Source organism: Bubalus bubalis, chromosome 7, assembly GCF_019923935.1.
Source record: "Bubalus bubalis isolate 160015118507 breed Murrah chromosome 7, NDDB_SH_1, whole genome shotgun sequence".
In the NCBI taxonomy this organism is placed as follows: domain Eukaryota; kingdom Metazoa; phylum Chordata; class Mammalia; order Artiodactyla; family Bovidae; genus Bubalus; species Bubalus bubalis.
In genome coordinates, this window is record NC_059163.1 from 443,368 (window position 1) to 466,847 (window position 23,480).

At 63.7% G+C, this 23,480-nt stretch overlaps 2 protein-coding genes across 8 annotated transcripts; one reads left to right on the top strand and one right to left on the bottom strand.

Annotated features, from left to right (window-relative positions):
• Positions 1–394: 394 nt before the first annotated feature.
• Positions 395–15,846, top strand: IDUA (alpha-L-iduronidase). Of its 5 annotated transcripts, none has more exons than XM_025290478.3 (14): positions 395–651; positions 1,363–1,503; positions 11,290–11,375; positions 11,530–11,637; positions 11,911–12,006; positions 12,105–12,307; positions 12,438–12,584; positions 12,664–12,880; positions 13,123–13,335; positions 13,426–13,547; positions 13,636–13,761; positions 13,844–13,920; positions 14,287–14,387; positions 14,512–15,846. In XM_025290478.3, the coding sequence occupies exons 1-14, from the start codon at positions 497–499 to the stop codon at positions 14,616–14,618; spliced, it is 1,899 nt and encodes a 632-aa protein (XP_025146263.1). In that variant the 5' UTR covers positions 395–496; the 3' UTR covers positions 14,619–15,846. The 5 variants fall into 5 exon arrangements, 4 of the variants coding, with proteins under 4 accessions (XP_025146263.1, XP_025146262.1, XP_044802218.1 ...); XM_025290477.3 differs by having other exon boundaries at positions 396–651; positions 12,405–12,584; XR_003110727.3 differs by having other exon boundaries at positions 396–651; positions 12,405–12,584; positions 13,844–13,924.
• Positions 2,292–9,618, bottom strand: SLC26A1 (solute carrier family 26 member 1). 3 transcript variants are annotated; one of them, XM_025290475.3, is made up of 4 exons: positions 9,187–9,618; positions 8,584–8,778; positions 4,246–4,864; positions 2,292–3,821 (listed from the first exon to the last, which is right to left on the bottom strand). In XM_025290475.3, the coding sequence occupies exons 1-4, from the start codon at positions 9,291–9,293 to the stop codon at positions 2,292–2,294; spliced, it is 2,451 nt and encodes an 816-aa protein (XP_025146260.3). In that variant the 5' UTR covers positions 9,294–9,618. The 3 variants fall into 3 exon arrangements, with proteins under 3 accessions (XP_025146260.3, XP_006067444.4, XP_006067443.4); XM_006067382.4 differs by having other exon boundaries at positions 8,584–8,666; positions 9,187–9,298; XM_006067381.4 differs by lacking the exons at positions 8,584–8,778; positions 9,187–9,618 and adding an exon at positions 5,794–5,930.
• Positions 15,847–23,480: the final 7,634 nt, after the last annotated feature.

Here is a 23,480-nt window from a genome sequence, read left to right on the forward strand (position 1 = left end):
TTCCCGGCCAGCGGGACGACCTTCCGAAGCCTTGACACGACCCCCAAGCACTTTCCAAGAGCCGCCTGTGCCCACCGCACGGGAGGGGACGCAGGGGCTCGGTTCCGCTGCCGCCGGAGGGGAAGGAGGGGCGCACACGGCCGGGAGGGGCTCCAGACGGGGGAGCAGGGCACAGCCCTCGGTCTAGAGACGCGCTCTAGCTTCCGACTGCGGGCGCCAGGAGGCCCGGCCCGCAGGCCCACGCCCACTGCCCGGACCGGGACTGGGACCGTCCCCACCCGCCCCTCCCGGCCGCGCTCCGGCCCCGCCCCGGCCACCACGCCAGCCCCCCAGCTGACCCCGCCTGCCGGGGTCCTGCCGAGCTCCCTCCCCGCGCCGGCGGTCACGTGGCGCGCGACCCGGAGGCGGAACCGGACGGCGGGGCGTGGACCTCGGCTCTCGGAGCGCAGAGCGCAGGGGGCGCCTGCAGAGATTGGGGTGCGCCCGCGCCCCCGCCATGCGGCCCCCGCGCCCTTCCGTCGCGCTGCTCGCCGTCCTGGGCGCGCTTTGGGCGGCGGCGCTCGTGGCCGCCGAGGCCCCGCACCTGGTGCGCGTGGACGCGGCCCGCGCGCTGCGGCCCTTGCGGCCCTTCTGGAGGAGCACCGGCTTCTGGTGAGCTCCGCGCGGGGACGCCGAGGTCGCGGCGGCCCAGCCAGCCAGCGCCTGCCCGCCGCGCTCTCCTCCTAAATGGCCCGCGGCCTCGCGCCCCGCCCTGGGCCTCCGGGGCCCCTTGTCGCAGCTGGAGCCGGCGCCCCGAGTGAGGGGGGCCGCGGCTCCCTCCTTCCTTTCGGCAGGCCCTCAGGGTGGGGCGCTCCTTTCTGTCTGCTGGCCCTGTGCCAGGCTTCCACTGCTGCCGCAGCAGTTTGCCAGCTGAGCAGCTGCCCCTGTGGTCAGGGCCTGGGGGCGGGTCCCAGGGATGCCTGGTCACCCTCAGGAGTCTGAAGAGCCTGGTGGCCGCCTGGGACACCCCAGGCTGCAGGAGGGGCTGTGGCCTAGGACCGTCTCAAGGGGGTAACCTCAGCATGTCCCACGACTCCACAGTGGGACCCGTTCCCGTGCCTGGTGCCCCTGGTGGCCTCTGTCAGGCTTGGCGCTGACGGTGGGGATATGGTCTCCCCGGGAGCCCTTGACCCCAAAAACCTGAGGCTTCACCCAGTCCTGGCATTAGGGACCGATTTATTATGTGAGGGGCAGTAAAATTCACGGGCAGAAAGGCACACCCCATCTCCTCCCTGGGTTTGTAGGTGGGGGGTGTGCGGAGGCTGTTCCCCGAGCCCCTCCCCTGGGGACTGATGGCCCCACTCCCCCATGTTTTGTGCCCAGTCCCCCACTGCCGCACGGCCAGGCCGACCGCTATGACCTCAGCTGGGATCAGCAGCTCAACCTGGCCTACGTGGGCGCGGTCCCTCACGGAGGCATTGAGCAGGTTCGGACCCACTGGCTGCTGGACCTCATCACGGCCAGGTGGGTGACGGAGGGGCTGGGCCGCTGAGTGGAGTCCGGACGAGACTGACAGGAGGTGGCGTCTGGGCTGGAGGACAGTGCAGCACGGGCCCTGGTGGGGGCACAGGGAGGGGGAGTCCTGCACCCCGGAGCCACTGCCCTCTGCTTCTCGGCAAAGACCCTGTGGGGCGGGACAGTGCAGGGCCTCCTCCGGGCGGCCCCTGCCTCAGGCACAGCGGGCTTCCTGCTGAAGGCCACCCTGGAGGCACAGCTGGACCCCGCAGCGGCGAGTGGGCACACTTGCTCTGCTCGGGCTGTGCGGGGTTGCCCCATCAGGCCTAGGCTGCAGTCATGTTGGTCCCATCTGCCTTTGGCCCTGCGAGGCCCAGCAGGGCTGAGGTACACGGTGTGAGAGACACTTGGGTGTATGCGGTGTGGGGTTTCCTAGACACAGAGACCCTCACGTCCTGGCCAGAGCCGCAGGCGCTCACCGGGGGGTGGGGGCTGGCGGCTCAAGGGACGGATGTCCTTTTGGCACCTTGGACGCCAGGTACCGCCTCAGGGCCCTCCAAGTAAGACAGGACGCCAGGGTCAGAGTGGCTCTGTGGACCGTGGGCACACAGCACCGTGCCCAGCGTGGCACTGGGGCAGCGTCTGTCTCGGGGTGCAGGGTGCGTCCTTGTGTGTGCCCAGTGCAGCCCTCCGTCCCGTTTGGGGTTCCCCGGCTTCTCTGGGTCGGAGGAACCAGGCGACGGAGGGGGGGCCGTGACGGGCGCGGGCGTGGGGGCTGGCCGCGGGCGCTGGCTCCGCTAGAGGATGGAGTTGGCGGCCGCCAGCTCCTGGTGGCGGGCGTGGGCCGCCTGCACGGCACAGTGCACGCTGGGGAACAGCTGCCCGTCCTCGGCCGCGTCCCCCTGGTCCTCCCCGAGGAAGCCGCCTCTTCTCAGCATGTCTGTCACTGAGGGGTTGCAGCAGGCCAGGAGCAGGCTGATGCCCAAGGCCCCATAGTCTCGATGCAGCTCCTGCAGCGTGGCCAGGCCGGCTGCGTCCAGGAACAGCAGCGGGGCGCAGTCGATGACCACCGCATGGAAGCGGGCCACTGCTGGTACCAGTGAGGCCGCACCGCTCCCGGAGCCCGGGTCCCTGCCCCCCACAGGGTCTCCCTCGCCGGCCCCCTCCCCGGGGCCCCTCTCTTTCCTCCTGGCGACCGCGTGGCCCACGTCCAGCCCCGTGAGGCTGCACAGTGACTGCAGGAAGAAGTCCTTGTTGGCGTAGTAGAGCGGCCCCGTGAAGCGGAACACCTGCACGCCGGGCTCAGGGGCCAGGCCTTCGAACTCTGCCGGGTCCCCGTAGAAGCTGGAGCCCCCAGCGCGGGCGAGCAGGGCAGTGCGCGGGCGGCGGGTGCGGCCGGCCAGGCTGAGCAGTGAGAACAGGACGCCAGCCAGGAGCCCGGCCTCGGTGCTGACCAGCACGCAGGTGGCCGCCGTGGCCACCCAGACCAGCGCGTCAGCGGAGCTGAGCCGCCACAGGCGTGGGACGTCCCGCACCTTGCGCAGGGCCCCACGCAGACTAACCACGATGACACAGGCCAGCACGCTCCGCTGCAGGTCCCGGAACAGCGGCGCCAGCACCAGGAGCACCATCAGCACCACAGCGGCGCTGACCACGCTGGACAGCTGCGTGCGGCAGCCCGTGGCCGTCTTCACCAGGCTCTTGGCCAGGGCGGCGCTCGTGGCGAAGCAGTGGAAGAAGGCGGGCAGCACGTTGCAGCAGCCCACGGCCAGGAGCTCCTGGTTGGCGCGCACGGCGTAGCCATGGCTGCGGGCGAACATCTCCGCCAGCGAGATGGAAAAAGCGGAGCCCACGAGGGCCAGGGAGGCGGCGTCCAGCGCCACCCGCCACATCAGCCCTGCGTCTGGCACCCGCGGGGCCATGAAGCCAGTGGGGATGTCGCCCGCCACGCTAGAGCCAAAGCGCTCGTGGAACTGCCCGAGGTGGGACACGATTGTGGCCACCATGATGACCAGCAGCTCGGCGGGCAGCGGCACCCTCAGGCGGTGCCGGAAGCGGTCCGAGAGCTCCTTGGCGGCCAGCAGCACGGCCAGGCACACAGCGCTGGTGAGCACGTCACACAGGTTGGCCTGCCCGGCGCTGCGCAGCAGGCTCAGCCACGTACTGACCACCAGGCCTGGCCCCTGGTGCCGCGGGACCCGCACGCCCAGCAGGTGCCGGAGCTGGGAGGTCAGGATGGTCACCGAGGCCCCCATGGCGAAGCCATCCAGCAGCGGCTGCGAGAGGTAGGCGGACACGAAGCCCAGCCCGAGGATGCCCATGAGAACCTGTGGACGAGCCGCGGCTGCAGGTGGACAGCCCCACCCCACCCTCACACTGCCTGTCTCCCTGGGGCCCACGCGAGGTGGCCTGTGCACATGTGCGCGCACACAGGCCCAGCAGATGCTGGAGCACACGCCGTGGCTGCGGGGCGCAGCATGGCCTCACGCACAGGGACTCCAGGCATTGGAAATCACGCCACTCCCCTCCCAGGAGAGCTGAGGGCAGGGACTGGGGTGGCCTTTGGGAAGAGGTAGGTGCCCTGGTCCGGGGAGGCCTCGGGAAGGCAGGTGGGCCCCAGGGTCCCACTTGGGACAGGAAGCCAGGGGGGACTCGGGGCCAGGTGGGGCAGTGGGGCATGCCTGGGCCCGGGGCCACAGCCCACGGCTGCCCGGACAGGCTTCCCATGTGGGCGCAGGCACAGCCCCTCACCTGGTAAAGCCCGGCCACCAGCGTGAGGGCGGTGGCCACGCGGATGGCGTAGCAGTCCCGCGCGCAGTCCTGCAGCCCAAGCGCCAGCGCGGCGGCTGAGCCGTTGAGGCTGCTGTGGTTGGCCCCGGGCCCCAGGCCATCCTGGGCGGGGTCGAAGCCAGCCAGCAGGAGTTCGCGGTCCACCACCTGGCCCACCATGAGGCAGAGCAGGCTGAAGATGCCCACAGAGACGTGGCGTGAGGTGCCCATGAGGAAGTAGATGAGGTTTGCGAAGAAGGACGTGTAGAGGCTGTAGATGGGCTGCAGACCGGCCAGCAGCGAGTAGGCAATGGCCTGCGGCACCAGGATGATGCCGATGACCAGCCCGGACATGACGTCGCCCACCAGTGCTTCCCGGGGCCGGTACTGGCGGAGCCAGTGGACTGCAGGGAACAGGGCCTGCAGCTGCGCCCAGGCGCCCTGCAGGCTGCAGGCACAGCTCCGCCGCAGCCCAGCCTTCAGGGCCTCACCCAGGCCTGGGGGCGGCGGGGGGCGCCGTCGGACCAGCACCGGCTGCCCACCCTGCTCCGTGTACTCGGGGGACGCTTCCATTGTGGGGCAGCGGGCCCCCTGGGAGAACCTGCAAAGCGGGCAGAGGTGGGTGTCACTGTCGGGGTGGCCAGGCTGTCAGGGTCAGGGGGCCTCGTGGGAGCCAGACGCACGGCCGGACTGGGCTCCCGTGCACACACAGCCCCAGCGGCCCGTGCCCACAGCAGAGGCCGCTCCACCCGACATGCGGACACCTGGCCCGGGGCCAAGAGGAGGGGCCCTGCAGAGGCCGGAGCCCTGAGTCCACGCTGCAGAAGTGCCTGCCGTGGCCGCTGCTCAGGCAGACCAGCGTGTGTGGTGCAGCCGTGGCCGCTGCTCGGGCAGACTTCCTGCGTGTGCGATGCAGCTGGGGGGGAGTGAGGCTACACGCCTGTCGCCTTCCAGGGGGTCCTGGATGGCAAGCCCCCTTTCCCAGCGCGAGTTAACGCAGCTGGGTTCTGGCTCAGACCCCACGGGCACCATGGGAAGCGCGTGCCAACTGTCCTCGTGGTCCAGGGGACAGCCTGCTGTGCGGGCCCAGCCCAACCTGCCACCTGCTCAGCGGGCACCGGGGCACCGTTCCCAGCTGTCCTGAGGGCCCTCCGGCCTTCCGCTCTTGATGTCCGCCTCGTGACGGTCTCTGCCCGCTCAGAGCCTGGTCACCCCAGCAGGTGTGCATGGGGCTGGGCCCTGGGGCCTGGGGTGGCCCTGCATGAGGAGGATGGGTTCAGGTCCTGCCCTGCATGAGGCGGGCGCAGCCCCTGGGGGCTCTGTTGGGTGAGCACACCACACGGGGTCCCCCGAGCTCAGCCAGAATTTCGGGGCCCAGGGGCGTCGGTTGAGGACTGTTTGAACGCCTGGGAGTCCACAGAAGAAACCTTGGGGTCGGGCCTTGCCACTGCAGACGGGGGCGCTGACCTCTGCTGTGGCCAGGTGGTCCAGAACCGCACTGTCCTGCAGTGGGCCCCAGGGGACTCTTACCTGAGGGACCCCCTCCCAGGCTCGGCGGGTAGTTCAGGCCTGGCGCGTCTGTCCCGGGGACCCTCTGGCTCAGTCTGCAGGTGGGGCGTGCGGCGGTGGGCTCAGGCTGAGCTGGCCCGCGCTGGCCAGCGGGAGTGGTCTGTGCTCAGCATCTGACTGCCCAGCTTGCTGGGCTTGCAGTTAAATCATTTACTCCAGAGACTGCTGAGTCACAGGTTTCCCCAAGATGAGCGTTACCTGAGCGGCTAATCCGGGGAGTTGTTCTGTAATCAGAGGCTCAGAGAGTGACAATTGTGTGGGCCTTTCCTAAGCTTCCAGCCTCCCAGGAGCGGGGCTCCAGGTGCGGACAGGGTGGCTGGGGTGGGGGCGGGGGGCAGCCAGCGGGTGAGCCCTCAGCTCGGGGCGTGGGCAAGGGTGGGGGTCTGCAGGGAGGACGCGTCCCCCAGCACCATCCCAGGACGTCCTGTCTTCAGGAGGTGGGTCTGGTCTGTGCCGGAGCTGGCTGGGCCCCAGGCAGACACGGCCCGGCTTCTGCTCTGGGTCTGTGTGGAGCGCAGGCCCGCGGACTCCAGGGTTGCCGGAATCGAGATCTGATAACCAGCCGAGCATGTCCTTCCTGCTGGGGGGGGGGGGGGGCAGGGGCCTTGGGTCTGCCCTCTGGAGCCCAACCCGCTGGCTCTCAGCCAGGTGCTGACCCTGAGGGCGGGTGCCTGGCCTCACCACACTTCTGTCCGCTCCTCCAGGGTGGTGGGACCTGCCTCTCGAGGCCAGTGGGAAGGTAAACGGTCACTTTAGAGAACGACCCTCACGTCCCACACACAGTGAACTGCGGGTGCTGCTGCTCTAAAGGTTACTCAGAACCTCCCCAGTTCTCCCACCTTGAAAAGGAACAGGTGGGTGTCTGAGGGGCAACATGGGGAGAGGAGCCCATCTCCTGGGCCGTGAGTGTCCTCCACCCTGGGCGCCGGGCCAGGGTCGCTGTGATGGGGCTGCAAGGCAGAGCTGGCCTGGGCCTGCTGTCCCCCGAGGCCCAGGTAGTGGAGGACGGGCAGAGATCTCTCCAGGTTCCTAACACACTCGGCCTCACTCTGGGACCTTTCCCCAGAGCCCCCTGAAAGGTGTGCCCTGTTGTCACGTCCACAGCCTGGCTGGGGAAGCCCGGGGCCCCATTTGGGGGCAAAGATGGGGGTGGAACCCCAGGATGGGCGGGGGAACGCCCGAGAGTAGGAGGTCTCCCCACACCTGCAGAAGTGGGCAGTGTGGTCAGCGCCCAGGCCCCACTGCTCAGCTCGACAGAATTCTTGCCCTTGAGGACTCCGCCAGAGCCTGGGCCACCCCAGCGCGCCCCCCCCCCACCCCTCAGTGTGCCCTCTCCCACCTCAGCATGCCCCCCACACACACACTGCCCAGAGTCCTGCCCAGGGCCCACTTGGCCCTAGCAGGGAGCTGTTTGCCCAAGGATGTGGTTTATTTACAGCAGCCACTGGCCAACAAGCAGGCAGGATGAGTCACAGCTGCCCAGGGGCAGATAAGAGTCCTCTCTGGGCTGGAGAGAGTGCAGCCACCGGGTCACAGCGCTTATCTTCCAACCCTGCTACCAGCAGTGTGGGAACTGCCACGTGGGCAGAGGTGGAGCTGGTGGCCTCAGCCTGGGGAATGGGTGCTCTACCCACCCTGGGAGTCTCCTTGGGTGGGGGTAAGGCCCAGGCTGTGCACACGGGGGTTCCTGAGTGCGTGGAGTGGCGGTGGTGGGATGTGATGGGCCAGGGAGCTGGTGCAGGGAGGGGAGGGCACCCTGGAGGCGGGAGGGCATTCTGGGGACCGACCACGTGGGAGCACCGTGCTGGGGGCTGGGTGGGTGGAGACACTCCGGGAGGGCTGTCCTCCGGGCTGGCCTGGCTGTCGTGGTGGTGGGGTTGGGCCTTCTACTCCCCCAGCCCCTGCATCTAAGCAAGTGAGGAGATACAGCTGAGGCTTCACTCCTGTCCTTGGCGAGACCAGCAGGACCCCCCGGGCCTGAGCCAAGTCCGTCTGCCCCCTGTGCTTGGAGGCCCGTGTTCTTCACTGTCGTCTAAGCAGGAATACAGGCACCGCCTTGGGGCCCGGGGCCTTGCTGGCTGAAGCCAACTGCAGACTTTTCTGCGTGGGCAGGAGACAGCAGGGCCCTGGCGCGTGGCTGGACCACAGAGGGCACGGAGGGGGTGGGGGGATGGCCGGGGGTGGGGGGTGGGGGTGGGGGGACGGCCCTTCGTTTGCCTCCTCCAATCCTGTGCACACAGTTGTTTAATACTGGTCCTTAAATCACCGTCTCCATAGCTGAGTTCACGTATTTGGAAAGGAGATTTGTATCCTCACGGCACGTGAGAAGAGCCAGCCCATCCTCATCTCCAGGGCGCAGCTCGCGGTTCCTCTCCCACTGCCCAGTCGCACGCAGGCCAGGCCGGAGGGCGCGCCCCGACCGGACGGTGCTTCCCGGCCTGCGTGCTGGGCGCTCTCGGCCCCGCCCCGCGCACTCGCCCACGCCGGCCCCGCGCGTCCCACCTGCATCAAGCAGGGGCAACCCGGGCTCCCGCCGCGTGCATTTCCACACATGGTCTGCCCGTCGCCCCCCTCACGAGTGCGCCCCCCACTCCGCACCGCCCCCCAAGCCGAGCAACCCCCGGCCCCACCCTGCGCCCCCGCCTGCCCGCGCATCCCTTCCCGCGCCAGCCGGGGGGCACCCCCACCCGGCGTCTCCCCACTCTTCCACAAGCGGGGCCTGGGCCCCGCCCGGCGGATGCGAGCACTCACCTGCGCGCCGCCCGCCGGGTCCTCGCGGCGCACGCGCTCGGGCAGAGGGGCGGGGGTGGGCTCGGGGCCGTCCCGCTGGCTGCCTGCGCGATGAATGAAGCCGTTGTGCAGCCGCCGCTGTGCGCCCGCCGCGGCCCGGCCCCCTTGCAGGAGCGGAAGGCGACCCCGCCTGTGCCTCCCACCCAGGATTGGCCCCTGTGGGGCGGCAGGGTGGAGAGGAGCTGGGGCGACTGCGTCGGTGACCCCGGCCCCTGCAGGGGGTCGCTGGGCCGCTCACTGCAGCGCTGGCTCAGCCCTCTCGCTGGCTTTGATCGCTCCCATTCCTTCCCCAGTGGGGGCTGAGACGGATGGAGACCTGGGCACCAACAGGGGCCCAAGGGCCGCCCCTCCGGGATTCTGGGCCCGGGATCCCCCCAGTGTTGGGTCTTATGGTCCCCGAGGAGCAAGCGTCCCAACCCCCAGGGCATTTCCGGGGGCCGACGCCGGACGGGTCAGCGGACTCTCAGGTCCGCTCCGAGTGACGGGCTGGCATCGGCCCTGCAGCTGGGGCTGTCCTAGCGGCACCCTGCTAGCCCAGGATCAGAGCGCGGGAACAGCATTTACCCGAGGCCTGCCTCGCTCGCGGGATCCGCGGAGAGAGCCTGGCACCCGCTCCTCAGAGTCACCCACCCCCACCTGCGGGACTTTGGAACCTGCCCCCTGCCGCGCATTTAATTTTTACCCTATCGCTTAAGGTTTTTTCCGTTTGCTGCTGATTATGACCTTTGGAGGGGTGGAGGGGGCGGATCACCGCAGCGCACGTGCTGTGGGTCTGGCCCCCCAGAGGCGGGAAGACCGAACCTGACGGGAGCCAGAGGCACCTGAGTGCGTGGTGGCTTGGCCTTGACTTTGTGTAGAGAAGAGTGGGGGGCCGGAGGCCCGGGAGGGAGGTGCTGACTTGCCCAAGCGTTCGCTCTCCGTCCGGGGCTCAGCGCTGGTCAGCCCAGACCGGTGTGAGACAGAACAGAGCAGGTCAGGGCAGGATTCCTCCGGACTTCACCCTCGGCCCTCCGCCGCCGCCGCCGCCGCCGCCGCCGCGCGCAGGAGGGAGCCGCTGGGGGCGAAGCTGCACCTCCCGCTCAGATCTGGACCTGCGGGCCTCAGACCCTCTCTGCTCCGCCGGCCCTGCACGCCTCGGCGTGACCACCGGGCACTGACTCCCTTTGCCAGCCCCCGAGCCGGGTTCCCCTCGGATGCTCACCGCCGCGCCACACCAGCACGGCCAAGGCCCATTTTACTCAGCTTCCCCCTTCCTGCCCCTGCCTGCTGCAGCCGCCCCCCACCCAGGTCCTCAAGCAAAACCCCGGTGGCTGGACTCCCCTCCTAGCTCGCCCTCAGTCAGCGCGTGCTGCCCCTCCTCCTCCTAAATCCATCCGCTCGGCTCCCTCGTGTTACCTCCACACCACTACCCAGAACTGTGGTTTTGGGGTGATTACGTCAGTGTGGGTTCAAAAATGGTAACGAATGTCCCACTCTGGGAGTTGATTATGGGGGCGGGGGCTGTGCCTGTAGGGTGGCAAGGGTAAATGGGAAAGTCTCTACTTCCCTCTCATTTTGCTGTGAATCCAAAGTGCGCTAAAAAAAATTAAGCCTCAAAAACATATGAAGGAAAAAAAAGGGCTCACATTGCTTCTCAGAGTGGGAAGAGGCAGGGGTGCTGTCCACGGTGCCTCTCAGAGAGGGGAGGGTGCAGGGGTACTGTCCATGGTGCCTGGAAGAGTGGGGCGGGGGCAGGTATACTGTCCACAGTGCCTGGCAGAGGGGGATGGGGCTGGGGTGCTGTGGCCAGGTTGTCTCTCAGAATGGGGAAAGGGCAGGGGTGCTGTGTACACAGTACCTCTCCAAGTAGAAGCAGGCAGGGGACCTGTCCATGGTACCTCTCAGAGTGGGAGGGCATGGGGTACTGTCTCCACAGTACCTCTCACAGTGGGAGGGGGGTACTGTGTCCACAGTACCTCTCACAGTGGGAGGGCGCAGGGGTGCTTTATCCACAGTACCTCTCACAGTGGGAGGGCGCAGGGGTGCTTTGTCCACAGTACCTCTCACAATGGGGGGGTGTACTGTGTCCACAGTACCTCTCACAGTGGGAGGGGTGGGGTTCTGTGTCCACAGTACTTCTCACAGTGGGAGGGGTGGGGTGCTGTGTCCACAGTACCTCTCACAGTGGGAGGGGTGGGGTACTGTGTCCACAGTACCTCTCACAGTGGGGGGGGTGCTGTGTCCACAGTATCCCACAGTAGGGGGGTGCAGGGGTCCTGTGGAGCCAGATCCAGGCCCCTGGCCCCAGGAGGTGCAGGATCTGGCAGTGCAGTGTCCTGCCAGGCCCACCACACAGCCTCCCCCTTTGCTGGGAGCTGTCTTGCTCTCCCCGCCTCCATCCTGTGGTACCTTTTCCAAAAGACATGCCTGCTCCCTCCTACTCTGAGCCCCAGGCTGTTCTGAGTTCCTGAAGGCTTGAGGGTGGGCTTCCGGTACAGACACACATGTGCGTACTAGGCTGTGAGTGACCCCTAGGCTCACACGGTTACCTTCTCAGAGGAGAAAGGCCAGCTGTGTCTGGAGCCTAGTCCTGCAGGGCACCCTGCTGATTCCCGAGCTGCTTGAGTGTGGCTGCGGTCTCAGCCCCTGGCCCACCTCCCCACCCTGACACTGAGCGTCATTCCACAGGGGGCTGGTCCAGCAGGGCCTGCGCTACAACTTCACCCACCTGGATCGGTACCTGGACCTTCTCAGGGAGAACCAGCTCGTCCCAGGTAAGCTGCCATGTCGCCCTGGTGCCGCTGGCCTCCCCATCTCTCCTTGGCTGGGTTCTTCTGGGTCCTCCTGGCTGCCCACTTGGGGCTGCCTCTGTGCCCGCCTGGCTGCACCAGGCAGGTGAGCGGTGGGACACCACCCTCGTTTCTGCAGGCTTCGAGCTGATGGGCAGCCCCTCTGGACGCTTCACTGACTTCGAGGACAAGCAGCAGGTGTTCGAGTGGAGGAACCTGGTCTCTCTCCTCGCCAGGAGATACATCGGTGGGCGGGGCGCATGCCCTGTGGGGACTGGGCGGGCACTCCTGGGCAGGCTGCCCTCCGTCCCACCCCCCACCTGGTTTTCTCATGAAGTCACCAAGACAGGGCCTCCTGATGGGCGAGGGACAGGGCAGGGGGGTCCAGCTCCCGGGAACCCAGACCATCCCATCACATCCAAACCTCCCAGCCATGGTTGCCCCTCCCTGGAGGGCTCCATGAGCTGGTGACACCGCCCCAGAGGAGGGGCCCTCTTGCCACAGTGAGGACCCTCTGCAGGTAGGTATGGCCTCGAGCATGTTTCCAAGTGGAATTTCGAGACGTGGAACGAGCCAGACCACCACGACTTTGACAACGTGTCCATGACCTTGCAAGGTGGGTGAGCCGGCCTTTTGGGGTCCTGCGGATCTGCGAGGGGTTGGCAGCGGGCCCCTCGGGCCCCGCGGTATGGACTCTGTGTCCTTCCCAACCAGGCTTCTTGAACTACTACGACGCCTGCTCCGAGGGTCTGAGAGCAGCCAGCCCGGCTCTGCGCCTGGGTGGCCCTGGAGACGCCTTCCACGCGCTGCCCCGCTCGCCGCTCTGCTGGGGCCTCCTGGGGCACTGTAACAACGGCAGCAACTTCTTCACCGGGGAGGTGGGCGTGCGGCTGGACTACATCGCCCTGCACAAGAAGGTAGGCTGGGGACCCCGCCCTTCCGCCCCCCCTCCACCCGCGCCCCGCCGGCGGCCCCTCGGCGGCCCTCCCGAGGTGCTCAAGCGGCCGCTCGCAGGGCGCGGGCAGCTCCATCTCCATCCTAGAGCAGGAGGCGGCAGTCGTACAGCAGATACAGCGGCTCTTCCCCAAGTTCGCTGACACCCCCATTTACAACGACGAGGCCGACCCGCTGGTGGGCTGGTCCCTGCCGCAGCCCTGGAGGGCCGACGTGACCTACGCGGCCATGGTCGTGAAGGTGGGCCCGCCCCCGGGAGCCCCGGGCGGGAGGGGCGGGTGCCCCACCGGCGCGGTCCCAGCCGCCCCGACGTCCGCAGGTCGTCGCACAGCACCAGAACCTGCTGCTGGCGAATGCCAGCTCGGCCGTCCGCTACGCGCTCCTGAGCAACGACAACGCCTTCCTGAGCTACCACCCGCACCAGTTCTCCCAGCGCACGCTCACCGCGCGCTTCCAGGTCAACGACACAAGGCCGCCGCACGTGCAGCTGCTGCGCAAGCCGGTGCTCACCGCCATGGCGCTGCTGGCCCTGCTGGGTGAGCGGCAGGCCGCTCTCTCTAGGCCAGGAGTAGCCTGTGCAAAGGCCCGAGGGCCGGCGGACCCTGCCACGGAGCGGGGAGCTCTTCTCTCGCCCCTCCCCGCCCTGTTCCTAGCTCACGGGACCAAGGGGGTTGTGGCGTGGCCGGGGACCTCCCGCGGAGGGCGAATGGTGGGAAGCCCGGCCAGGGAGGGCAGAGCGGCCAAGACCCCCGTGTTGACCGCCCCCGCGTGCCTGCAGACGGCGAGCAGCTCTGGGCCGAGGTGTCGCGGGGCGGCACGGTGCTGGACAGCAACCACACGGTGGGCGTCCTGGCCAGCGCTCACCGCCCCACTGGCCCGGCCGACGCCTGGCGCGCCACGGTGCTGGTCTACGGAAGCGATGACACCCGCGCCCACGCCAACCGCACGGTCCCCTTGATTCTCAGCCTGCACGGGGTGCCCCCGGGCCCCGGTGAGTAGGGGTCGCGGGGAGGAGACCCCGGCCCTGGGCCGGGCGGGGCCTGGAGGAGGCGAGGCGCGGCCCCAGCATCTGGCTCCGCAGAGGTCGTCTTTGTCGAGCTTTACGTGGACAACTGGCTCTGCAACCCCTACGGAGAGTGGCGGCGCCTGGGCATGCCGGTCTTCCCCTCTGCAGCGCAGTTCCGGCGCATGCGCGCGGCCGAGGTCCGCGGGGCGGGGGCGGGGAGGGGCGGGGCGGGGCCGGGGCGCCTCCTGAGGTCCCAGGGTCCTGAGCGCCCGACTCTGTCCCTAGGACCCTGCGGCCGTGAAACCGCGCTCCTTCCCCAGCAGCGGCCGCCTGACGCTGCGCCCTCCGCTCGCTCTGCCCTCGCTGCTGCTGGTGCACGTGTGCGCGCGCCCCGAGGAGCCGCCGGGCCAGGCAAGCGGCCGCTCCCCTCCATCCGACCCCGCCGCCCGCCCGGGGCGCCCCGCTCCGCCAACCCTGTGCTTCGCTCCCCCAGGTGACTCGGCTCCGTGCTCTGCCCCTGACCCGCGGGCAGTTGCTTTTGGTCTGGTCGGATGAGCGTGTGGGCTCCAAGTGCGTGAGTGCGGTCACCGCCCCTACCCCTGCAGTCCACCCCGCCTCAGCCCCCAAGTCCTCCCCGCTGCAGGGCCCCAGTGCCCCTCGGACCGCCCCCGGCAGGATATGTCCCCGTCCCCCACACTCACCTGCCTCCGCTGTTGGCACCAATGCCCATGGCTGTGCACCTGTCTGATGTAGTAGGGTGGGGCGCCTTCAGGGGACCTCTGCCCGTGACGCTTGTGGTCCAGCCCTCTCCTCCCAGCCAGGGTGGCCCTCGTCACTGCAGGGAGAGTGTTCAGAGCCTGGGAGGGGGAGGGAAGGGCTCTGGGCCTGCCCTTTCTGCAGCCCGCCTGGACCCCAGCCCTGGTCTGACCTCCCCAGGTGCCTGTGGACCTATGAGATCCAGTTCTGCCCGGAGGGTGGGGTGTTCGCTCCCATCAGCAGGAAGCCTTCGACTTTTAACCTGTTCGTGTTCAGCCCAGGTGTGCCCACCACCTCAGCACAGTCCCTGGGGGGAGTGGGGGTGGTCCAGGGCCTTTCGACACCTGGAGTTTGGGGGAACAAGGGGTTCAGGCTACAGACAAGCATGTACCTCTGTATCCGCAGACACAGCTGTGGTCTCCGGCTCCTATCGGGTTTGTGCTGTGGACTACTGGGCCCGGCCAGGCCCCTTCTCCAGCCCCGTGCGGTACCTGGAGGCCTCTGCCTCTTGACGGCCTCTGCTGCCCAGAGACTGGGCCTGTGCTGACCGTGAGCCTGGGCGGCCAGGAGCCAGGCTGGGCCCAACTGCCAACAGCCTGCCAGCCAGTCCTCCCTTCTGTTGGTCTCCTCCCGCCCCTCACTCACCCCTTAAAGTGCCTTATGACTCACAGTCTCGGGGACAGCCTTCACGGTGGGCACTGGGGACGCGCGGCCTGGCTGGAGCACGGCCATCCCCGCTGGCTCACCCAAGGCCTCTGCCTGCCCGTGGGAGCCGGGATTCCGCTCGGCTGGGATGCGGGCAAGTGTTGAGTTGGAGTGCCCGCCCTGCCTGTCTGGGATCTCCGGTGTCACCACTGGCTGTAGTGGGCCCACCGTGTCCCCTGGAGGGCGGGACCTGAGGCTCTGCCCAGAGAGGGTGGCCTGGGGCAAGACAGAGCCCAGAGGAGTCCCTCTTCCTGAGGCCCAGCCAGACTGCCCCCTGCACCCCCCGGGCGGGGGTTTCCAGGCTGCCTGGGCCAGACTGTCCAGCGGAGAGAGAGGCTGACAGCGTCCACTCCATGGCCATCTGGGCTGCTTATCTGGCCCCAAGAGGAAACAGATGGCATGTCCAGATGAGGACACCCTAGGGGCTGTGGACGGACGTGAGGGCAGAAGGCAGGGAAGCCACAGGGGTGGTGCGGAAGCCTGGGGCTCCTCCCCACCTCACCTGCATCCCAGGACAGATGGAGCCCGCACAGCAAGGTGTGGAGAGGCCCCCGGTGAGGAGAGGAGCACCCCCAGCAGAAGTGGGCCCGGCCCCTGCCCCCGCCGTCCGCTGCTGTCCCAGAGCCACCTCCGCTCGGGGGGCGGGGGGCAGTGCAGGCCTGGCTGAGCAGATGGAAGGCAAGGCCTGGTCGTCCCCCGACCCACCCTGAACCCGCTGCCCCGTCCACATGGAGCACACGGGTATCCGGGCCCACCAGTTGCCTTATCCTGGGCAGGAGTGTTAGTTTGGCCATTCTCCATGTGAACCCCAAGATCAGCGCCCATCCCCCTGCCTCAGGGCTTGGTGCCCAGGGCCCCACTGTTACCAGTCGCCTTTTTAAAGGCCCCCACTCCAAACAGCACTCACATTCCAAGGTCCCGGGGGTAAGGACGTCAGTGTTTGAACTGGGGGAGGCCGTTTACCTGCAGCAAGCCCTGACCCTGTTCTCTGTGGTGGGAACACCTCACCCCAGCATTAAAGCAGCCTCTTCTCCACTTGCTGGCTCGGTGGCCTGAGCACCCCAACGGTCAGGGGCCATCTCAGCCCTCAGCATGCTGGGAGGGGTACCGGGCTCTCGGGTTCCTTCCTCAGACACCATGCGCCCCACCTAGCCTTCAGGGAGCAGAGATCACCCCCTGCCCGTCCTTCTAGGCCCAGAGCAATGGCCCAGGCTCCTCCTCAGTCTCCCGGCAGGAGCCCACTGCCGCCTGGCTGCCGGGAAGAGGGCACCTCCTTCGGAGACAGCTGTGGCCCCACAGCCATCAGTGGGGACTCGGCCCTGGCCCCTGGGTCTCACTGGGACGGTCAAGCCCCGGCTGTTTCCAGGGGCAAGTCACCGTCTCCACTCGGACCGTGGCTGGTGTGCCATCAGACAGCCCCCAAGCTGCGGGCACGTCCTTGCCCTCTGACCGTGTTTTGGTCCTTGCTGGTTCGGAGTTGGGCTGGGAGCCGGGCTGAGAGTTCCGGAAGGCCACATCCTCGGCCCCCGCCCAGCCTTCATCATCCTTGCTGCCATGGCCGTTGCACATGTGTGCCGTGGAACGGCCTCGGGACGGCAAGAGGCTTCCCTGTCCGGCCTCAGGGGTCCCTCCCTGGACCCGTGCAGCCTTCCTGCAGGACGAAGAGCCTTCTCTGCCCCCCTCCCCAGGCGTTTGTCCCCAGGTGTCTCGTCTTCGTCATCCTGAGTCTGGCCCGCTGGGTGTGGCCTGCTGGAGCCAGATGTGCGCCTCGGTCCTGTGCGTGCGGAGGCACTGGTGGGCGTGCCCTCGGACCACCCTCCAGGGCCTCTGGAGGCTCCCAGAGCGGGCCCACGTGGCGGGGGAGCCTCCGGGTCACACTTCCTGCTTCCAGACACACGGGGCCCAGGCTCTGGGCGCATGCTGCGGGCACTGGCTTCTCACTGGCCTTGGGGTCATGCTCCTCTGTAAATGTGGCTGGAACTGCCCCAGAGCGGCTTCTCGAGAGCAGAGTCGGTCCTGACCGATGAGGAGGCGGCTGTGTTCCAGGATGCTGGGTCCTGGACGAGAGCACTTGCGGGGGGTCAGCCTCACATGCTCCTGCCGGCAGGGCCCTTGCGGGCCATCCACCCACAGGTGGGACCTGTGTCATCCCTGGCCAGCACGCTTGTGGCCCAGGGGACGGGTCAGAACTGCATGTGTACGTGCAGTATCTGCTGCACCCCACCCCGAGCCCCAGCAAGTGCTGGGCTCCCAGAAGTGATCCTAGAGCAGGAGAGCACCCCCACTTACACAGGACACCCCGGCACGGCCAGTACCCCACATTCAGGGACACCCCAACACTGCCAGTACCCCACCTTCAAGGACACCCCAACACTGCCAGTACCCCACCTTCAAGGACACCCAACACTGCCTGTACCCCACCTTCAGGGACACCCAACACTGCCAGTACCCCCACCTTCAAGGACACCCCAACACTGCCAGTACTCCACCTTCAAGGACACCCCAACACTGCCAGTACCCCACCTTCAGGGACACCCAACACTGCCTGTACCCCACCTTCAAGGACACCCCAACACTGCCAGTACCCCACCTTCAGGACACCCCAACACTTCCAGTACCCCACCTTCAAGGACACCCCAACACTGCCAGTACCCCACCTTCAAGGACACCCCGGCACGGCCAGCCCTCGGACTGCAAACTCCCCTGGAGTCACCCGGACTCTCACGGGGCTTACTTAGCTCCACCTCCCGCGGGAGGACAGGCCTCCAGGGTGCGTATTATCGCTCTGCCGCCCTGATTGGCATAATGTCATCGAGATCCCTGGAGTGAATAAAGGAAGACATTGGGAGAGGTGGTGCCAGCAGGTAAGCTCTGATGGTGAGTTACCATGCTGGCCACCTGAGGGCTTTGCTGGTCTCGTCCACGAGGGTTGAGAAGCAAGCACTTGCCAGTCAGCTGCATATCAGTGCCACGGGCTGTGATTTAGTCCAGTAAAGGTGCCACATCCAGGTGTCAGCTGATGGGTGTTGCCACGGGTTACACTGTGATTATTGGTCACCCACACCTGTCTGGCAAGTGACACAGAGACCAGAGGAGTCCCTCAGTCACATTCCCTCGGTTTCTAACGTGGGACCTAATCGCGGTTCCCAACGTGGCTGGCAGGCCTGGGGGCTCCCACGGTACACCCCCTCCTCCAGCCAGGGGGCCATGGGGGCACTGCCGCTGGCTGAGTATGGACACCCCAGCCTATGTTCTGGGGAGACGGGGACGCCCAAGGGAGGGGCTGCACCCCGTGGGCTCAGAGATTCAGGCCAGAGCCCTGTCTGACCGGCACTGGCGGTTTTCAGGAGTGTGGCTTTGCCTCAGGTCAGAGCCATCGTCCAGGAGCCCCCAGGATGTCCGAGGGTTCCCCTCCGTCGGACAGTCACTGGGTGCCTCGGGTGCCCCTCCCACAGCTGGGGGCGCAGGCTCCTGACTGCACGGGCACCCAGCCTTCCCTCCATAGAGGCTCTGGGTCCCGGATGCGGGCCCAGCCTCACGTGACAGGCGGTTTCAGAGCCCTGCCCACAGACCTACAGCCTCCTGCTGCCTGTGCCTCAAACAGCACCTCAGAAGGTGCCCGTGTGTCGCTTTGCTCAGGGCTCTGCATTAATCGGCCTTCTCACCTTTGCCAAGGGCCCCAGGAGCCCTCGGCCCCACACGCTCACATGTGTGAGTCACCTGGGGGCTTGGCAAAGGTGGTCTGACTCTGATCTGTCTGGGATGGGGTCCCAGACTGCATTTCCAACCACCCTGGGTGCTCTTGGTCCTGGGGAGCAGGAGTCCCCAGAGGGTCCCCTGCAGAGGTGGGCACTACCCCCCCAGGCAGGAAAGAGGAAGAATGGGCTGCCCACGGACCTGTGACCTCGGACCCCAGCCTTAGGCACCTTCCAGGTGTGCCACCAGACACCCAGGGGTAACCTGGGCCCAGCACAGGAAGGGGGGCAGTGGGCCCCCTGGGAGCAGGGGTTGGGGCCTTCTTGGGGCCTCTGGGGGATGAGGGGCTGTAGGGGAGGCAGCCTGGTGCCCTCGCCCATGACCCTGAGAGGGCCCCGGGCTGTGTGGGCAGCGGGGTGCATGGATGAGGTCCAGCCCCTTGCTGTGATGGGACCTCCCCAGGATGAGAGTCCTGAGCGCAGTGGCTGGGGTTCATGTGCCTACCCCCGCCTACACATTACCGTGCAGGAGACCAGCTGTCTTCTGGGCACCAGGGCAGAATCCCCCTGCAGCCTCCTGGTCAAGGGGCCCCACCTGGGTCGGCACCGGATGCTGGGAGCAGCCCCTCCTTGCCCAAGGCAAAGCGAGTGGTGGGCACCCCTGCTGCAAGAAGAGGCCATGGATGCCAGCACTCACCCAGCCCTCGCCCCCAGACCACCACATGGCAGGCTAGTGATGGTAGCCGGCCAGGCTTCCCCACCAGGGAGGCTGCTCCACCCAACAGCGCTGGCAGGGCGGGTTGGCATGACCAGTGTCCTGCTCTGACTTTGGGGGTTTGGAGGTGCCCATCTGCAGGAGTGGGGCCCAATCTTGGCAGGGGCGCTGGTCAGCCCGGCTGGCAGGACTCGCTTGGCCTGCAGTCCTGCCCGGCGGCCACATCCAGCAACTCCAGTCCCGTCCTATAACCGCCCGCTGTGAAGCAGGCCCGGGTCATGTCCACACCCCGTGAGCTCCTGTGGGGCAGCTCACCCTCTGGGCGGACCTTAGGTCAAAGCTTCAACCAGAGGCCACCCCTCCAAGCTCGCCCACCCCTACAGTGTCTGTCTGAGTCACCAGCAACACACCGGTGTCCCTCAGAATGGAGGGTCCCTCCCACGAGGGTCCCAGTGCAGGGACAGGAGCAGCCAGCCCCGTGCATGGGGGCTCCAGTGAGGGTCTCAGTAGAGAAGGCGAAGCCAAAAAGAGGTCTTTGGAGCCTTTCAAAGTCTAGCTGATGAAACCCCATTTGGGTGTGATGCTCACTCCGCAGCTGCAGTCAGAGGGGCCACGCGTGTTGACTCCTATGGCCTCGGCCACCCCCCAGGGCCCTCCATGGAGGGCTCTAGTCTGTCTAGCAGGTCAACCTGGTTTTTTTTTTTTTTTTTTTTAATACCTTTATTATGGTAAAGTTGATACTATTTAAAGCATATGATTTGATAACTTTTGACCTATGTCCTTGACACTATGACCACAGTCTGGACACTGGATGTTTCCCTCACCCCCAGGGGTCATCTCAGGCCCCCTCCCAGCACCCACACGGGCAGCCCCAACATCTGCCTCGATCACTGTGGACCCCTGCCTCTTTATAGAACGTGGTATAGACGCCACTACGTGGTACCCACACCTTTTCCACCAGCATGACTGCCTTGAGCCTCACCTGCATTGTTGTGTCGACAGATGGTTCATGTTTTTATTGCTGACTATGTCTCTCCTCGTGTGGACCTAGAATGGTTGGCCCTGTGGCCTGTTGATGGACATTAGGGTGGTTCCCAGTTTGGGGGTATTACCAATAAAGCTGCTGTGAACATTTGCATGCAAATATTTGAGTGGACACGTATTAATACGTCCTTTCCTGTTGGGTAAATACCTATGAGTGGGAAGCAGGCCTGTCTATAGTTCATCAGGCATTCTGTCTAGCAGATCTAGCTCCTTAAATCTATTTCTCACTTCCACTGTATAATCATAAGGGATTTGATTTAGGTCATGCCTGAATGGTCTAGTGGTTTTCCCCACTTTCTTCAATTTCAGTCTGAATTTGGCAATAAGGAGTTCATGATCAGAGCCACAGTCAGCTCCCGGTCTTGTTTTTGCTGACTGTATAGAGCTTCTCCATCTTTGGCTGCAAAGGATATAATCAATCTGATTTAGGTGTTGGCCATCTGGTGATGTCCATGTGTAGAGTCTTCTCTTGTGTTGTTGGAAGAGGGTGTTTGTTATGACCAGTGCGTTCTCTTGGCAACACTCTGTTAGCATTTGCCCTGCTTCATTCTGTACTCCAAGGCCAAATTTGCCTGTTACTCCAGGTGTTTCTTGACTTCCTACTTTTGCATTCCAGTCCCCTATAATGAAAAGGACATCTTTTGGGGGTGTTAGTTCTAAAAGGTCTTGTAGGTCTTCATAGAACCGTTCAACTTCAGCTTCTTCAGCATTACTGGTCGGGGCATAGACTTGGATTCCTGTGATATTGAATGGTTTGCCTTGGAACCGAACAGAGATCATTCTGTCATTTTTGAGATTGCATCCAAGTACTGCATTTCGGACTCTTTTGTTGACCATGGTGGCCACTCCATTTCTTCTGAGGGATTCCTGCCCGCAGTAGTAGATATAATGGTCATCTGAGTTAAATTCACCCATTCCAGTCCATCTTAGTTCGCTGATTCCTAGAATGTCGATGTTCACTCTTGCCATCTCCTGTTTGACCACTTCCAATTTGCCTTGATTCATGGACCTAACATTCCAGGTTCCTGTGCAATATTGCTCTTTACAGCATCAGACCTTACTTCTATCACCAGTCTCATCCACAACTGGGTGTTGTTTTCACTTTTGCTCTGTCCCTTCATTCTTTCTGGAGTTACTTCTCCACTGATCTCCAGTAGCATATTGGGCACCTACCGACCTGGGGAGGTCATCTCTCAGTGTCCTATCTTTTTGCCTTTTCATATTGTTCATGGGGTTCTCAAGGCAAGAATGCTGAAGTGGTTTGCCATTCCCTTCTCCAGTGGATCATGTTTTGTCAGAACTCTCCATGACCAGTCTTGGGTGGCCCTACACGCATGGCTTAGTTTCATTGAGTTAGACAAGGCTGTGGTCCATGTGATTCGATTGGTTAGTTTTCTGTGATTGCGGTTTCAGTCTGCCCTCTGATGCCCTCTCTCAACGCCTACCATCTTAGTGGGGTTTCTCTTACCTTGGACCTGGAGTAAAAAGAAATGCAAAAAAGCAAAATGGCTGCCTGAGGAGGCCCTACAGATAGCTGTGAAAAGAAGAGAAGCGAAAAGCAAAGGAGAAAAGGAAGATATACCCATTTGAATGCAGAATTCCAAAGAATAGCAAGGAGAGATAAGAAAGCCTTCCTAAGTGATCTGTGCAAATAAATAGAGGAAAATAATAGAATGGGAAAGACTAGAGATCTCTTCAAGAAAATTAGAGATACCAAGGGAACATTTCATGCAAAGATGGGCTCAATAAAGGACAGAAATGGTAGGGACCTAACAGAAGCAGAAGATGTTAAGAAGAGGTGGCAAGAATACACAGAAGAACCATACAAAAAAGATCTTCATGACTCAGATAACCACGATGGTGTGATCACTCATCTCGAGCCAGACATCCTGGAATGTGAAGTCAAGTGGGCCTTAAGAAGCATCACTATGAACAAAGCTAGTGGAGGAGATGGAATTCCAGCTGAGCTATTTCAAATCCTAAAAGATGATGCTGTGAAAGTGCTGCACTCAATATGCCAGCAAATTTGGAAAGCTCAGCAGTGACCACAGGACTGGAAAAGGTCAGTTTTCATTCCAATCCCAAAGAAAGGCAATGCCAGAGAATGCTCAAACTACTGCACAATTGCACTCATCTCACATGCTAGCAAAGTAATGCTCAAAATTCTCCAAGCCAGGCTTCAGCAATACGTGAACCATGAACTTCCAGGTGTTCAAGCTGGTTTTAGAAAAGGCAGAGGAACTGGAGATCAAATTGCCAACATCCGCTGGATCATCAAAAAAATGAGAGAATTCCAGAAAAACATATTTCTGCTTTATTGACTATGCCAAAGCCTTTGACTATGTGGATCACAATAATCTGTGGAAAACTCTGAGAAAGATGGGAATACCAGACCACCTGACCTGCCTCTTGAGAAATCTGTATGCAGGTCAGGAAGCAGCAATTAGAACTGGACATGGAATAACAGACTGGTTCCAAATCAGGAAAGGAGTACGTCAAGGCTGTATATTGTCACCCTGCTTATTTAACTTCTATGCAGAGTACATCATGAGAAACTCTGGGCTGGATAAAGCACAAGCTGGAATCAAGTTTGCCAGGAGAAATATCAATAACCTCAGATATGCAGATGACACCACCCTTATGGCAGAAGGTGAAGAGGAACTAAAAAGCGTCTTGATGAAAGTGAAAGAGGAGAGTGAAAAAGTTGGCTTCAGGCTCAACATTCAGAAAACTAAGATCATGGCAACCGGTCCCATCACTTCATGGGAAATAGATGGGGAAACAGTGGCTAACTTTATTTTTTGGGGCTCCAAAATCACTGCAGATGGTAACTGCAGCCATGAAATTAAAAGACACTTATTCCTTGGAAAGGAAGTTATGACCAACCTAGACAGCATATTAAAAAGCAGAGACATTATTTTGCCGACAAAGGTCTGTGTAGTCAAGGCTATGGTTTTTCCAGTGGTCATGTATGGATGTGAGAGTTGGACTGTAAAGAAAGCTGCGTGCCAAAGAGTTGATGCTTTTGAACTGTGGTGTTGGAGGAGACTCTTGAAGGTCCCTTGGACTGCAAGGAGATCCAACCTAAAGTTTAAGAGTCCATCCTAAAAAAAAAAAAAAAAAAAAAAAAAAAAGAGTCCATCCTAAAAAAAAAAAAAAAAAAAAAAAGAGTCCATCCTAAAGGAGATCAGTCCTGAGTGTTCATCAGAAGGACG

What these genes read in the sequence shown, in the direction of transcription:
- IDUA (XM_025290477.3), top strand. Translation starts at nt 497, where the DNA reads ATGCGGCCCCCGCGCCCTTCCGTCGCGCTGCTCGCCGTCCTGGGCGCG. An exon ending in TGGAGGAGCACCGGCTTCTG is followed by an intron (nt 652 to 1,362) that starts GTGAGCTCCGCG and finishes TTTTGTGCCCAG; the next exon opens with TCCCCCACTGCCGCACGGCC. An exon ending in GATGAGCGTGTGGGCTCCAA is followed by an intron (nt 13,921 to 14,286) that starts GTGCGTGAGTGC and finishes TGACCTCCCCAG; the next exon opens with GTGCCTGTGGACCTATGAGA.
- SLC26A1 (XM_025290475.3), bottom strand. Translation starts at nt 9,293, where the DNA reads ATGCGCGGCAGGGGGCAGGTTCCAAAGTCCCGCAGGTGGGGGTGGGTG. An exon ending in ACCCGGCGGGCGGCGCGCAG is followed by an intron (nt 4,865 to 8,583) that starts GTGAGTGCTCGC and finishes CCCGCTTTGCAG; the next exon opens with GTTCTCCCAGGGGGCCCGCT. An exon ending in TGGTGGCCGGGCTTTACCAG is followed by an intron (nt 3,822 to 4,245) that starts GTGAGGGGCTGT and finishes GCTCGTCCACAG; the next exon opens with GTTCTCATGGGCATCCTCGG.